This window comes from Cornus florida, unplaced genomic scaffold (assembly GCF_030987335.1).
Source record: "Cornus florida cultivar Cherokee Brave unplaced genomic scaffold, ASM3098733v1 CherokeeBrave_3.0.0_Hap2_Chr06, whole genome shotgun sequence".
Taxonomy (NCBI): Eukaryota; Viridiplantae; Streptophyta; class Magnoliopsida; order Cornales; family Cornaceae; genus Cornus; species Cornus florida.
In genome coordinates, this window is record NW_026775576.1 from 106690294 (window position 1) to 106707118 (window position 16825).

The following is a 16825-nucleotide window of genomic DNA, read 5'->3' on the forward strand; positions in this document are numbered from 1 at the left end:
TAAAAAATTCAAATCCCATAAACACGACTGCCCCTGTGAAACATGCGTTCCTCGTTTTTGCACTTACTTATGCCGCTCCTTGGGAATACCTTGTGATGACTTGAGCTACAGTGTTTGCAGGGATAGGATTAACTACTTGAAGAGATACGTTCTGAACGATATTCCTTCCTGCTCAGATCTCCTCACTTCAGACAACCTCTTTGCGCTCTCATCACTCGGCTACAATATGAGCAGACTGCAGATTCCCTCTTTTGGCAGGAGGAAAAATACTCCCCCAGTCATTCCTGCTGCTGGGGCGACCTCCTCTCCAGCGTCGGCTTCTTCTTCAGCCACCATATCTGACACTGTCCCGAGCGCAGTGGCTACTAACCCTGCTGCCAGCGCCCCTGCGGCCAACCAGAACGCGCCCTCCCCAGCTACCATAGCTCCTGCTGCTGCGGGGGGCGGTCGGGACAAAGAGCGAGGCAAAAGGCCTCATCCTGACAGTGAAATCGACCCTGAGGAGGAGCCTCTTATTAGAAGGACCCGAGTCTCTGGGCCGGGTACTCTCTTGCACCGAGCGATCAGAGCTCCTTCTCACTCTGGGCCTCCTGCAGCTGGTGGCTCTGCTTCTGCTTCAGGCCCCCCTTCTATCCCCAGCTTGCCGCCATGGGCCCCTCGGTACACTCGAACGGATGGGACGTTCGTGAAACCGAACGAGACCATGCTGAAGGATGGCCAGACCGCTATGGCCTACTACAGGAGCATGTGGACTCCGAAGGACATTGAGGCGGCAAAGGGCCTTTCCCAGAAGGACGTGTTCAGTCGCTTTCCCCAATCTGCTATGGAGGTGACTTTTATTTTCTAACTCATGAATTCTCTTATATTACTTGGTCTTGCCTCCGCCCGTTCTGACTATTGGTTTAACCGTTCTTATTGTGCACCTATGCAGACATTGTTCGGGATGATGGCCATGCAGAAGCAGGTGGAAATGGGGAACGCCAGGGCCCGAAAGTATTCTGACAGCCTGGAGGTGGCTAATAAAGAGAACGACCTCCTTGCCATGAAGAATACCGAGGTGCTGGTTCGGCTTGACAAAGCCGAGCAAGAGAGAGATGTCCTGAAAAAGGAGAATGATTCCCTTCAGGATGAGAAGGACGCCCTCCAGCTCGAGAAGAGGGTCTGGCAGACTGAGCAGGAATCACTCAGAGAAGAGAAGGCAGAACTCCAACGTCTTCTAGCTAATGAACAGTCTGCTCGGATGGCTTTTGAAAAAAGAGCTCTGGACGAGCGTACCGCTCTGATCGACGCTATCAGCAGAGTGGGTGGTGGGATGCTGGCCCTTCATGCTCGGTTCTCCAGGGTCGGTGCTCTTCGGTATGCTCAAGGATTCCGGGAAGGTTTCGCCGACCGGGTTCCGGATGAGGGACAGACCAGCTCCACTCCGGATGAGGTAGACAAGGATCTGGGGATCGAGCCTCTGGGGGTCTATGTCGACCCAGAACCCACCGAAGCGGAGCGTATATTTGATGAGTGCCAGGACATCGCATCCTCAAGGATCATCACAGCTCCTCCTACCGCTCTGCCACTGACCGCTCCCCAATCGTCAACCGTGGCTCCCTCTGTAGCCACTGCTGACGCTGAACCCCAGCCGAACGACTCAGTTATTCACCTGGATTCCCCACCTCATGAAGGTGAGGCGGCTGATGGGGCCGAGGAGGCGAGTCGGCAGGACCAGGATGCTGTTGGTACTGAGGCGTCTAGCTAGGGCTCCTTCGAATTCTTCCAGTTCATATCTTCTTGTAATGATGGACACCTCTCTTTTGTAAACTAAATGTTCAATATTAATGAAATGGCCGAACTCTTTTTCTCTATGTGTTGTGCTCTGTTCAACTTATCTTCAGTACATATATATCTTTTCTCTCTTTTTCTTTTTATATTAGCTTTGCTGTGTGTTTGTACGGCAAGTGCCTGGCGCTCGGCTAGAATGCCACTTGCCACTTGGCTTTAAATTTTTAGCAAGTGTCTGGCGTTCGGCTTATAGTGCCAGCTGCCACTTATCTTGCTTAAGTGCCTGGCGCTCGGCTAGAATGCCACTTGCCACTTGGCTTTAAATTTTTAGCAAGTGTCTGGCGTTCGGCTTATAGTGCCAGCTGCCACTTATCTTGCTTAAGTGCCTGGCGCTCGGCTAGAATGCCACTTGCCACTTGGCTTTAAATTTTTAGCAAGTGTCTGGCGTTCGGCTTATAGTGCCAGCTGCCACTTATCTTGCTTAAGTGCCTGGCGCTCGGCTAGAATGCCACTTGCCACTTGGCTTTAAATTTTTAGCAAGTGTCTGGCGTTCGGCTTATAGTGCCAGCTGCCACTTATCTTGCTTAAGTGCCTGGCGCTCGGCTAGAATGCCACTTGCCACTTGGCTTTAAATTTTTAGCAAGTGTCTGGCGTTCGGCTTATAGTGCCAGCTGCCACTTATCTTGCTTAAGTGCCTGGCGCTCGGCTAGAATGCCACTTGCCACTTGGCTTTAAATTTTTAGCAAGTGTCTGGCGTTCGGCTTATAGTGCCAGCTGCCACTTATCTTGCTTAAGTGCCTGGCGCTCGGCTAGAATGCCACTTGCCACTTGGCTTTAAATTTTTAGCAAGTGTCTGGCGTTCGGCTTATAGTGCCAGCTGCCACTTATCTTGCTTAAGTGCCTGGCGCTCGGCTAGAATGCCACTTGCCACTTGCCACTTGCCACTGGCGCTCGGCTAGGAAATCGGCCACCGCTTGCCCTTTAATAGCTGTTCTCGGCTCGTACGTTATGTCAAATGAACTCAACTCTATGGCCCACTTTGTCATTCTGCCCGAGAGCTCTGGCTTGTGCATGAGCGTTCTGATTGGGAAAGTTGTTAGAACAGCTATGGGGTGGGATTCAAAATAATGCCTTAACTTTCTTTTTGCATTTACAAGTGCAAGTACCACCCGTTCGGCCTTTGAGTATCTTTTTTCTGCCTCCATCAGTGTTTTGCTTACATAAAATACCGGGTATTGCACCCCTTCCTTGCAACGAATCAGAACGGCACTCGTCGCGACACCAGATACTCCAAGATATAGAAATAACTTTTCTTCCGGTTCTGGGGCTGACAGGACTGGCGGATTCTGCATATATTGCTTCAAATGAGTCAATGCCTGTCGTTGCTCATCCCCCCAGACCTGCCTTCCATGGCTCCGAATCGTGTCAAAGAATGGTTTGCAGTGGTCTGACAACTTTGAAATAAATCGACTTAATGCAGCTATTCGTCCTGTTAGGGCTTGCACCTCTCTGATCGTCTTTGGCTCGACATTCTTAATCAAAGCCTCTGCTTGAGCGGGGCTAACTTCGATGCCCCTGCGGTTGACCACGTGTCCCAGAAACTGCCCGGAACTCACACCGAACGAGCACTTGGTCGGATTGAGCCTCATCCCATATCGCTTTAGTACATCAAATACCTCTTGCAGATGCTTCAGATGATCATCCTTTTTCCTACTTTTCACCACCATATCATCAATATAGGCTTCGACAATCTTACCCATTTGATTCTTAAAAACTTTGCTGACAAGTCGTTGATAAGTTGCTCCCGCATTCTTTAATCCAAAAGGCATAACCTTGTAGCAGTATGTTCCTCGCTCGGTGACAAAAGAAGTTTTTTCTTCATCTGCGGGGTCCATAGGAATCTGATTATAACCTGAATATGCGTCCAGAAAGGTTAAACGCTCATACCCCGTGGTGGCATCCACCATTTGATCAATCTTAGGCAACGGGAAACTGTCCTTCGGGCAGGCTTTGTTTAAATTGGTGAAATCAATGCATACGCGCCATTTCCCATTTTTCTTCTGCACCACAACGACGTTGGACAACCACTCAGAGTAGTGCACCTCTCTGATAAATCCCGCATCAAGCAGCCTATCAACTTCTTCCGTTATGATCTGATTACGTTCTGGAGCAAATCTTCGCTGCTTCTGTTTCACTGGTTTGAAATTAGGATTGACATTCAGGGAATGACAGGAGACGGAAGGACTAATTCCAGGCATGTCGAGGTGACTCCATGCAAATACTTCGACATTGTGGGATAAGAAATCCACTAGCTCTTGCTGCTCTTCTCTGGTCAGTCTTATACCCACTCTGGTAGTTCGTTCTGGCCTGGACTGATCGATCTGCACATCCAGAAGGGGCTCCTCGGTCAAGTCGGCTGACTCCTCCACCCTATTCTGCTCGAGTGGAGGTTCCTGTAATTGCTATCTGGGGCTTGTCGACCGGACGGGCGCCTTTCCCTTCCCTGCATGCTTTAGTGTGACGGAATAACACTCTTTGGCTGCGACCTGATCCCCCCGAATGTCTATCACTTTATCTCCATCGGGCCCGAGGCACCTCATGACCTGATGCAGAGTTGAGGGTACACCTCGGACTCTGTGAATCCATCCTCTTCCCATCAGGAGATTATACGAGGGGTGAATTTTCACAACCACAAAAGTTTCCATAAGAGCTCGCTCTGCAGCTTGAACTTCTACTTCCACCATCCCGACGAGTTCCACCCTCTTCCCATCGAACCCTAATAAGGGATTTCCGGTGGGCTTGAGCCTCTCTGGTTTAATGTCGAGCCTGTCAAATGTGTCCCTCGGCATAACATTCGCACTGCTCCCAGGATCGATCAGAACTCTGGGCACCAAGCACTCTGCCACTGTCAAACTGACTACCAACGGGTCGTCATGAGGCAGTTGAACACGCTGCAGGTCTGTCCAGTCGAACTTTATCTGCATTGACGGGCTGTGTTGGTGTAGAGTGGTCACATTGCCGACCCTTTTCTTCATCTGCGCCTGCCGCAGGCGCACCCGTAGCAGCTCATCTGGCTCTTCACTAGGCTCGGGTCGACCATGGATAGCATTGATTATACGAACTGGTTGCGAATTGTGGGAGCTTTGTTTATGACTCCTTTTTATTTGTTCCACTGGTCGATTCTGCTCCATCGCCGAGCCTTGAACATAACTCGCAAACTCCCCTCTAGCTATCAACATCTCCACTTGCCTCCTCAGGTTCCTGCATTCGTTAGTCTGATGTCCGAAATCAGAATGAAAAGCACAATGTTTAGTTTGATCCCTCTGTTCGAGGGGTTGTCTAATTGGCAGTGGTGGATGAAACTTGTCCTTGTTCTCCTGATACAACCTCGCCAGAGTGACCTTCAGCGGAGTAATCAACTCTTCCTCCCTGGACCTTTTTTCGGTCTTCCAAGTGGTCTGACGTTGCGGCTGAGCCTGCTTCTGCCTGATCTTTGCCTTGGACTTTTCCTCGGTCGACACAAGCGACGTTGTCCGAGCATTAGCTGCCTCCTCTTCTTCGAGGCGCACAAAGCCATCGGCTCTCTCATTGAGTTCATCCATGGTAGCTGGCGTATTCACTACCAGACTGGTGTGAAACGGAGTTCCGCGTGTCATGGCTAACTTGAAGGCTTGAACTGCCGTAGAAGGATGGCATTCGATTACCATACTCTTAGTGAGATTAAACCTGGTAAGAAAGGCCTGGAGCCGTTCATCCTTGTGTTGCCGCATCGTGAACAGGCTCGAGATGTCCTTCGGCGGGCGTTTGTTCCCATAGTACTGGCTTATGAACCGATCGCACAGGTCCCTGAAACTGCCAATGGAGCTCCTAGGCAAGTTTTTGAACCAGCTGAGCGCCGGTCCGGCCAGACTTGTAGGGAAGCATTTGCACATTAAAGAGTCGTTTTCCGTATTCAGGGCCATTTTCAACTGGATATGATACACATGATCGATCGGATCGGTTGTTCCGTCAAACAGAATAAAGACTGGCATAGCAAACTTCCTTGGATGCGGCGCATTCAAGATCTCGTCGGTGAATGGTGAATCCACCGTCCGAGCTGCGGATCGGAGAGCTTCATTCTCTCTCTGGAGTCCAGCGGTAGCTCTGTGAGTTACGGTTCTGCCCTCCGAACCGTGATGAGTGACAGTAACCATGGAGGGCCGGTAAGACGGATCGAACGACCGTTCCTCTATGAACTCTCTCTGCCAAGGCGACGCTACTCGACGGCGATCTACCTCCATCACTTCCTCTCGGTCAAACCTTTCCCGCTGCGGATCAACGTGAGTCGAGCCTTCGTGATCTTCAACTCGACGAACATTTGGCGGCGAATTGTCCATCATCCTTTCATCACGGTGGCGAGCTGACTGATTGTTCTCGTTCTGATCGCCTTGATGCGCGATACTAGATGGAACACCTCCTTCTCCGACCGGAAGCGGATGCGAAACTGCGGGTATTTGCCGATGCTGTAATCCAGCTTTCAATTCTGCATTTTCTTTTCTGAGAGCTTCAATCAAATTCATCAACTCTTCAAGCTTTGTTTGCTGGACAGCCTCCATCGGATTGGAGCTTTCACCTATCATTATTCCCGAACGGAGTAAAGGCATTAATCTCAAGTTCGCGAGTAGATCTAAGCTTCGTGAGTAGGAATTTTTAGATCTGGCTTCTAATTCTCCGAATTATGCTCACTGTTTACAAGATCTGAATTGCCTGGACTCTAAATCCGTCAGATCCTGTCACAATCGAGCAACTCGCGGTTGCGTAGATCTGAAGTCACTCCTGCCAAAGCTTCAAGAATCGTAATTCCTCCAGAGTAGGTCACAATCGCTCAGATCTGGATTCAAATCCGCAAGATCGAGTCTCGATCAACCGAATTGGTTTGAATCCATTCGATACTCCTCATTGATCAACCAAACTTTTATGCGTTTCCCACAGACGGCGCCAATTGAAGATGCAAGAAACTCCTTCTATTCTTTCTCTCTCTAGAATTCTTACACCTCAACCCGAATCAAGATCCCCCTCCTCTTCATTCCAACTCCTATTTATAGATACTTACCAGATATTTACAAGATATTTACAAGATATTTACTAATTGATGGACCTGGGCCTATTCCTCGGTAAGCCCTGGTCACTCTTGATGGGCTTACTCCCGCTCGGCCCATATGGCAGTGTCTTTCTATGGGCTGACCCAGCTGTTCGGACTGAAGGTTGTGTTTTGCGAGTCGGACCTGGCCCATGTCATCCAGGGCCTCCTCAAAGGTCGAGTTCACTAGGCAAGACATATAAATTAACTTGTCAAAAATTAATAGATAAATTATTATTGTTAGATTTTATTTTTTATTTTTTGGTAAATATTTTAAAACAACTAAATATGAAAAAATAAAAAATAAATATTTTATAAAAAATATTTTACATTCAAACAGACAGAGCTTATTGAGTTTGACTTTTACGAGCTTGCCTTCTCGTGGGAATGTTTGCCGGTTCACTAGAATGTTTTGATCAAAGGGACCAAAGGCCCTCCACCTGATACTTTTTCATTTATAAATTTGTTTAATTTTTTGAGGAAAAATTAAAAAAAAAAACTTGGTAAGAGCAGTCACATTAGCCTATGCGGATTTTAGCTCTAAAGTCATGCAACTTGCTCTCCAAAAAAAACTTTTTTCTAACGGTTATATTTTTTATCTTGTATAATGAATACTTATTTTCTCATATAACAATCATCACTACATTCATATCTCTCTATTGTAACAAATATATTCCAATGACAAAGAATATTTCTGCAATTTGTTAAAAAGGTAGGGATCGATATTATAACTTTAAACAATACATTATCCATTATATGAATTACAAAAGTTAGGATTGATATTACATAACATTAAATCATCCATTATATGAATTAAAAGTTAGGATTGATGTTATGCTTCATGGTATGCCTGTATTTGCATCAGAGGTAATGAACATTCACGTCCAACATAAAGCCTCATTTTTTGTCGTGAACAAATTTCGATTTCGGATAATTAGTTGTTGTGTGGAAGAATTGATCGAGGATTCATGGAATTGAATTGAGTTTGAAAATAATAGTTAAGATTGAGATAAAAAAAGATGAAATAGCTTAAATGGTAGAGAATAGATATGGTTAATTGTGATGAATGGCAGTATGAGTTGGGAGTTAAGAGTATTGATAGAAGAGAAATGAATTTTAAAGCAAATGCACCATTTGTGGTAGGAATTTAAAATGTAAAGCAAAAAAAAAAAGTTTTAAAAATCAAATTTTAAGGGGAAAAAACAAAAAGAAAAAGGTTTTTTAATTTATTTTTGACCCAAAATAATTTTTTTTGGAACAAATAGTGCCTAAACAATATATTTTTAAATTTAATAAATTTTGTTTTTCTTTTTTATTTGAAAAAGAAAAGCTCAATATCATCTACTTTTGGTTTTTTTTTTCTTTCAAAAATACATGCAGCCAAACAGGGGCCTTATGGCACTGTTACATACCTTTGCTACCAGATTTCAAAAAGAAAAAAAGACTGCCCAAAACGGCATCGTTTTGACAAAGAAAAAATAATAAATAAATAGCAATCGAGCTCGGGCTTGCAGAATGCGAGCCAACCCACAAGGTCATGTGGTCCCACTCTATTAGTGCCAAACGCTGCAACGCTTTTGGGCCATTTGGCTAGCAGAAAAGGGTTTCCCAGTGTTTTAAAGATAAATATTTTTATCAAAAGAAATTGAAGAAAGATGAGAATGATTTTCACATTCTAATTGAAGTTTTTAATAAATTTTAAAAAAAATGAGCGTAAGAGATTTTTCTTATTTTTTTAATAATCGTGTAGTGTGAGGGAGAAAATTACATTTTATTTATTGAAAAAAAAAAAAAAACATGAAAGTGTACTTTTAAATTTTAACTTATAGCAAATGCTTCAATAGTCCAAAGATTAATATCTCTGATAAATTTTAGAAATGTTTATTTATAATCTTACTTGTCTTATTGAAAAAAAACAAAAAAAAAAAAAGAGTTTTAACCCATAATAATGAGAGAAGGCAGACCAGCTAAGACAAACACAGCTGTTGGTAAAAAAAAAAAAAAAATCAAAAACACGGAGCTGAGCTGCCATTTTGTGTATGTATGGCTCGAGACATTGACAGTGGTGTGGTCTCCACATACAGTCTGTCCGTACACCACCACAATTAATTCTCCACTGCTTTCCATTCTCGCCTTCTTCCCTCCCATATCTATGTCTGTCTCAGTCCTCTCCAACAAAGAGATAGAGAGAGTGTGTATTGCTGTTTGTGTTAGAGAGTAAACTTACTAGTCCATCGAATTTTCCGGCCTCTAATTCCTTCTCTATGGAGAGAGCCATGGATTCTCAGATCCATGGCGCATTCAGTCTCATCTTGTTAATCTCACTCGCCGCCAATTTCGCCATCGCATTGCCGGCAAACCAAGTTCCCGCCAACTCTTCTCCAATCAACTCCAACTCCATCCTCGTCGCTCTCTTGGACTCCCATTACACCCTACTCGCCGAGCTCATCGAGAAGGCTCTGCTCTTGCAAACCCTAGAAAACGCCGTCAACCAACACAACGTCACAATCTTCGCTCCCAGAAATGAAGCCCTAGAGCGCCAACTCGACCCCGAATTCAAGCGATTCCTCCTCCAGCCCCGCAATCTCAGGTCACTCCAGACTCTCCTCCTCTACCACATCATTCCCACCCGGATCCCAACTCACCACTGGCCCACTTCACCAGCTGCCGACGAATCAACGCACCGCACAGACTCCACTCACGCCACTCTCTCAGAGGACCGCTTGCATTTGACGACCAAGAGTTCCGGCGATAAAATCGTTGACCTAGCTAGAGTTATTCGGCCGGACGACGTCGTCCGCCCCGACGGAGTCATTCACGGGATCGAACGGCTGTTGATTCCCCGATCAGTGCAAGAAGATTTCAACCGGAGACGGAGTCTCCAATCGATCTCCGCGGTTTTGCCGGAAGGAGCGCCGGAGGTGGACCCCAGGAGCCACCGGTTGAAGAAGCCGGCGTCTCCTGTTCCGGCCGGATCCCATCCGGTCCTGCCCATATTCGATGCCATGGCCCCAGGACCGTCTCTGGCTCCGGCGCCGGCACCGGGCCCCGGGGGACCCCACCACCACTTCGACGGCGAGAGTCAAGTAAAGGACTTTATCCAAACCTTGTTGCATTATGGAGGGTACAATGAAATGGCGGACATTTTGGTCAATTTAACCTCATTGGCGACGGAGATGGGGCGGTTAGTTTCGGAGGGGTATGTCCTGACGGTCTTGGCTCCGAACGATGAGGCCATGGCCAAACTCACCACAGACCAATTGAGTGAGCCAGGTGCGCCTGAGCAGATAATGTACTACCATCTGATACCAGAGTACCAGACGGAGGAGAGTATGTACAATGCTGTGAGGAGGTTCGGGAAGGTCCGGTATAATACACTGCGGTTGCCGCATAAGGTGGTGGCGGAGGAGGCTGATGGGTCTGTGAAGTTTGGACAAGGGGATGTGTCTGCGTATTTGTTTGATCCGGATATTTATACCGACGGGAGGATTTCAGTGCAGGGGATTGATGGTGTGTTGTTTCCGCTAGAGGAGGTCTCAAAACCATTGACGAAAGCTGTGCAGGTGCCTAAGGCGGTTGCGAAGCCGCGGAGAGGTGCGTTTCTTTGCCAAATGCTTCAATTTTGTTTGACTTCTTGACATTTGTTGGTTTTAGCTAGATAAATCCCATGCTGTCAAGTTATGTACTAGTAATAAACACACTGAAAGATGTACAAAATAACAAACACATTTAGTCAATTGGTTTAGATGGCTAAAAATAGGTTAATTTTGTCAATTTGGTGTTGGTGGGCTGGAAAACATATATGGTTAATTATAGGTATATTCCATGGCCGGAATTTGGTGTTTTGTTGTTAATTGAGTGTGGTGGTGTGGGTAGGGTCAGATTGAACAATAGCTCTGAGGGTTTGTAGGGGTCACTCTTACCTTGAGGTTTCTTGATGAATTTTGAAGGAAGCATCAGATCAGGGGCTAATAAGCTATATCTAACCTCCTCTGCCCGGACATAGCCTTGTTAGAGCCCAACAGTACATAATGTGCAATTTGATCACTTGACTTGAATGGTATGATGATTGGGGGTTCATACAATTAATTTGCTGATGCAGTGCATATTAATTGGCTGTTCATGTAGGGAGAGGTATGAAAACATTACAATAATCTTTCAAATTCTTCCCACCTTACTTTGTATTCAACAGTTTGGGGAATGCCTAAGGTTTAGGGAGCAAATTGATGGGGTTTGGGCGGCATTAGAGTGCTTAATTTCAACTTTAGACAAATAAATAAATTTGATGGTCTTCTGAGTGTTCTAAGCACTTGCATGATTTGTTTTGCATGCCCTTTACCTGCCACATATTTTATTTGTTTGACTTGAATTCTTTTAATGGCCATTTGGTGGAAATGATAATAATATTAATTCTCATCCATGTGTTATTATTGTTTATGTGAAAGTAATTCATTCATTAAATATAAATTGTTTAAATTAGTTGACTTATTAGTTTTATTACACTGCATACTGCAGGGAAGTTGGTGGAAGTCGCATGTAGAGTGATAGGGGCTTTTGGACAGAATTATGATTTCAGTAGCTGTCAATGAAAATAATTCACATTCCTCATGATTAATCCCAAATCAAAGATGAACAACAGAAAGGGTGAGCATTTGGAGACACCCCCATTCAGATGATGTTGGATTGAACAAGTTTAAAAAGGGTTTTATAGACTTACATTAATATTTGTCAAAATTTTGACCGTAAATTAGTGTCTATTCCATTGGCACGTCTAGATGATAATGGGAAGAGAACTTGCATTGGCACGGCCAAGCAATTCAATTCCTTTGTTGTTTTGTTATAAATTAATACTGTAATTATATATCAATTATTTAATGTAATACAGTATTATTATCTTAATTTGTTCCACCGACACTGTATGCATGCACAAACCAACAATCCAGGAAGATTATCTTTTCTGCTCTTTTTTCCTTTTCGCGACTTGTGAGTCAAATCTAACTTTTTGCTTTTCTTTAATTCTATCACTCTTGTATTTGTTTTTATATAATAGCGGGAAACAGACATTAGAGTTTTGATGGTGATGGTAGTGGTGGTGGTTGATTAATTATTTAAGTGAAATATGATGTATTTATGCGTTGCTAAAGAAGTCTCTCTCTCATATTCAATTGAAAATATGTCATTGTCAATTATTTCAGTGAAAGTTGGCTTAGTTTTAAGTAAGCTCTCACCATGCATTTTCATGCTAACTTTGTTGTTATTAGACTAATGATTTGATCAAATCACCGGCTTTTGTTGGAAATGCATGGTGAAGTAAGCCTCTTATCGACTATTCTTTAATTCATATGAAATTTTTTAACACCTCACTCTGATGTGCTCTCTGTCTGTCTCTCTCTCTTTCTACAAGTGAGTTCTAACTCAATTTGTAACAAAATTTAGTTATACTATGTTTGGCGACATGGAATTGGAGTTTTCAAATTGAAATCTGTGGAATTGAAAATAATCAATTCAGAAAATTGACGCCGCCAAATACAGGTCTTATCTTAACATAATCATATTGTAACCACACATGTTAATTGACGGTCCACCCTGGATGACCAAAAAAAAAAAATTATTTGACACAAGACTTGGAAACAATTATTTAGCCATCAAATGAGACGATATTCATCCACACTGGAAAAAGATGGTCCCAATTTCCTAACATTGCCTTTCACCTCTCCATATGAGAAGCTAATTGCATTGTTTAAAGAACCTGGGATGCCTAGCTAATGCAGTTGGAATGATACAAACTTCCTCTGGTTCAACCAAACTCACATTAGAGTCACATGGTTCTTGAGCTCCAACTAAGGAAAAGAAAAAGAAAAATAAATAAATAAAGGAGATGGAATTCCAAGCATTGGTCACGCATTGAAGAATTAGGTTGCATTCTAATAGACCCGACATTCCAACACGTCAACATCCAACTTACATCGTGTGAGAGACAACTGGAACCAAAATCATGGACTAGCATCAAAGCCAACTTATTTATGAAACAGTCAGAGGGGCTTTGCTTCAGTGTAACGATCAAAAGGGGTTTTGCTTCATAAATCTCTGGCCAACTCAGAAAGATCTACATGTCCAGGCTTGGGATTGCTCAATTTAGGAGAGGTTTCTTTTGGAGGATGGTCTTCAACTGGTATACTCCGCCTTGAGGATGACGACGACGAAGAATTCCTATCATTTTGGTGTGGAGCCCCAAATTTAGAAAAGAAGCCATTCTTCACATCTTCAGCTGCTTCAAAGAAACGATCGAGACCACCAAAGAATCTACGTTCCATGGCTTCAATATCAGTGCGTAGCCCAGGAAAGTCAAAGGGTCCAAGGTCTGATGACTCCAAGGGTAAAGACCCTTTAAGCACCTGATCTGTGACATCTTCTTCAGTGTATTCTTTGTTAGATTGCACCACCTCAGAGGGCCTGAATAAGTAACATAAGTGTGAACCCAAATTTACCATTTATATAAATTTGGAAAGTGTATGATATAAATCCTTAACCATTGCAGAATACCTAGATGCTAGAACATTGAGAAAATGGACCATAGATGAAATACCACGCTGCTACAAAGGTTGTGGCCAAGTGGTATTACTACTGTTTACTGTAACTTAAAAAATACTAAACTATTGTTAGTTCAAAGTCATGAATAAGTTGCAATTGTTCCCATCTTTTATTGCATAAATGATTATAGGCCAACATATATTCAGTCACTTCCTCAACTCGAGTTCTTTTCTATCTTTTACATGTTCGCATAGTGCCTTAATCTAAACCATACAACTGAAGTATTCACAACCTCAACTGCATCATCATCATCGTTGCCTTTTTTTCCAAATAAATGGGGTCGGCCATATGGATTCTCTGTCTCCATTCTATTCTATTATATACCATGTCTCCATTAATATTTAATGTTTATAGTCAGTTTGAATTGCTTTATTCCATGTTAGGTTTTGGCTGTCATCGCTCTCTTACCTTATATGCAAACTACTCTTCGCTTTCTAATGGGTGCATCAATGGATCTTGTGTCCAAACCACACAAATACATTCTCTCTTATTTTGTCCAAACCACATAAGTACACTCTCTTATTTTGCCACTAATAGGCGCTATTCTTGGAATCTCCCTCATGCTTTAAATAATAACTCCATCTTTCCTACGCCCCATATAATATAGCTGGCCTAAAAGCCGTCCTATAAAAAAAATTCCTTTCTACCTGCTTGGTATTTTTTATCACATAAAACACCACTAACTTGTCTCCATTTAGTCCAACCTACTCCAATCCTACAAGTAATATCATTATCCATGCATTCCGCCATTTTCTTGTATTACTGGTACTAATTAAGTATTGAAAATGATGATTTTCAGTGACTCCATGATCTTAGATTGCTATTGTTATATTATTAATTTCTGATTCTTTATTAAATTTACATTCCACATTTTTTTGTTTTAGCCTTACTAATTTTTAGACCTTTTAGTTCTAGGGCATTTCGCCAAGTTTCTAATTTTGTACTCCCAAGTTTTCCTTGGAGGCATTCACCAACACGACATCATCCACAAACAACCTCAACTGCATATGGGAGCAAAAATATACTACTTTCTCTTATATCCAAGAGATGCTCCCCTAAAAGCTTGAAATGATCCCATTGTTCATTTTTTACCTCCCTCCGATCTTAGCATCCTCATTTCAAACCCATCTCATCGAAATGAGAGGTTTCTTGCTACCTAGAATTCTGTACCAGAAAGCATCACCAACTTAATGTCCATCTTACAAAAATTTCCTTCTATTACAATTAGCAGTAGTTGACCATAACCATTTAGAAGCACTAGCATCTGAACAGAGCTCACTTCTATAAATTTCTAGGTTATACCAACTCCAAAGCCCTTCAACCTACTCCTGATTTTATAGAAATTTTATTCCAATTTCTAGTTTTATCCTATTTATACCCTTACTTTGGTCTTGTGAACTAAATTATGCCATCAGTAAACAAGTACACCACAAAATTATATCCCCATCCATTCTTTTTTTTAAAATGAGAAAATAAAAGGGTTCAACCCAAATCCTCCGCCAAAACCTGTCATGAGCCATGACTATGGACACCCACTTTTCTTTCCAAGACTTTAGTCTCACATCAACCACAACTAGTAAAGCATGTGATAAGACAAGAAAATATGACGAAGAAAAATACTTACATAAAAATAGGTGTAGAAACAGCTCGATGGAAAGTTGTAGTGACAAATGTAGTTAACCATGTTGGTTGTTAGAATAACCATTTCAACAGAGAAATACTTGGATAACATCAATATATATTTGATACTCCCTATCCTCTCTTGATATTACCTTCGTTGAATACTGTAATATGTTTTCTTACAAGTCAATAAAGAATAGGGATCTTCTCCAATCCAAGCCTTTAGATCAATCAGCATTTTCTTCGAAGAAATCACGATTGTTCTTTTTGGCATAATACCAATCTCGAATTTCAATTTCTTGCTTCAAATACAAATGTTCTTCAACTACCATTGCCCAGCACTCCCTTCAATGATCTGTACAAGTTTGAATAGCTCTTTATCCTTGTACAATTTCTTTAACCTTGTGATAGAAATTAATATTTATTATAACTGCTTTTTCCATTATACTTTGTGGGCAGAATTTGACCTCCAAAAATTCCCATGTACAATACATGAAAAAATTCCATCACAGGAACTACAAAATTTCCTATTGTAGAAGATGTGCTCATAGTAGTTTTTTCTGTATTCAATCCTTGAATATTAATGTTTTTCAACTATTCTCATTCAAAACTCCCTAGCTTGAACCTCTGTACAAATGAGAACCTGTTCAACTTTGAAAACATTTTTATTCTATGCATATATATATATATATATATATATATATGAGGACTCACATCCTTATAATAGAAGGTTCTTTAAGTTCTTTTCATTCCTTTTAGTTATTATTTTTTTTTGGGCAAAAGTTTTCCATTTTAAGGCAATTCCACATTGAAATTCATGGTACAATGAATAAGATGCATGTCATTGCAAGTAGAAGATTTCCCTATTGTGGAAAATAGTATCAAAATAGTGTTAATTTTGAGACTGTGCAGAGAGAGAAGGAGCCGATGTGACTTTTGAACCTCTCATCATAGGAGGAGGAGGAGGAAGAAAGGAGGAAGAAAGAGATTTAGAGGGACACACCAGCAACCTCCAAACCTCTCAAATCATAAGAGGAAATTAACACAAAGAGAATATGAAATCAACCAAGAAGCGTGGGAGTCTCCTTTAACCATCAGTTCATGGATAAGCAAAAAAAAAAAAAAAATCCGGAGTTTTTCAATTTGGAAAAAAATTCCCTGAAAAATCACAAATTTATATTGTTTTACGACATTTTCTCAGCAATCAAACAGAGATAAAGCAATATATATATATATATATATATATATATATATATGAATTTCACAAAGAAAGTGAAGTTACCTTCCAAAGCAGTCCTTGAGGATCTGCTCGGTTTTCTCGCACTTTCTGAGGAATTTTCCAGGCTCCACCTCTTCGGTTTTACAGTGCGATTTGAGAATCTTTCTGGTAGAGCATCGGTCTTTATAACTACTAGGGTTCGAAGAGGCTTCGATATCGCCGTTTGGGGAATCGCCGGATTCATCATCGTCCTTCCACACCCAACCCATCTTTACCCTCTTGCTTCCCGCACAATCCCCAATTCTTCTTCTACAAACCGAACCGCTACTGACCTCGTTTAGCGGTGTTCGGTGGTTAATAAAAGAAATAACTTGAGAAAAAAGAAAAGATAAGTGTAAAACATAATCTCCTTTTATTTGGAAATATTACAAAATAAAATTACTGTGCAAGAAGTTCGTGGGCTCCAAATTTTTTTCCTTTAGTTGGTACTGTTTTTTTTTTACCGA

The 16825-nt window shown here is 42.3% G+C and overlaps 3 protein-coding genes across 3 annotated transcripts; 2 read left to right on the forward strand and 1 right to left on the reverse strand.

Annotated features, from left to right (window-relative positions):
* On the forward strand, positions 1-6278 carry LOC132313792 (uncharacterized). The gene is made up of 3 exons (XM_059812738.1): positions 1-829; positions 932-1230; positions 6215-6278. The coding sequence occupies exons 1-3, from the start codon at positions 227-229 to the stop codon at positions 6276-6278; spliced, it is 966 nt and encodes a 321-aa protein (XP_059668721.1). The 5' UTR covers positions 1-226.
* Positions 6279-8893: 2615 nt separating this feature from the next.
* LOC132313721 (fasciclin-like arabinogalactan protein 16) lies at positions 8894-11788 on the forward strand. The gene is made up of 2 exons (XM_059812642.1): positions 8894-10483; positions 11405-11788. Exons 1-2 carry the CDS (start codon positions 9154-9156, stop codon positions 11476-11478), a joined length of 1404 nt encoding a protein of 467 aa, XP_059668625.1. The 5' UTR covers positions 8894-9153; the 3' UTR covers positions 11479-11788.
* Positions 11789-12513: 725 nt separating this feature from the next.
* On the reverse strand, positions 12514-16691 carry LOC132313724 (fra a 1-associated protein-like). Its single transcript, XM_059812644.1, has 2 exons — positions 16383-16691; positions 12514-13342 (listed from the first exon to the last, which is right to left on the reverse strand). Exons 1-2 carry the CDS (start codon positions 16586-16588, stop codon positions 12967-12969), a joined length of 582 nt encoding a protein of 193 aa, XP_059668627.1. The 5' UTR covers positions 16589-16691; the 3' UTR covers positions 12514-12966.
* Positions 16692-16825: the final 134 nt, after the last annotated feature.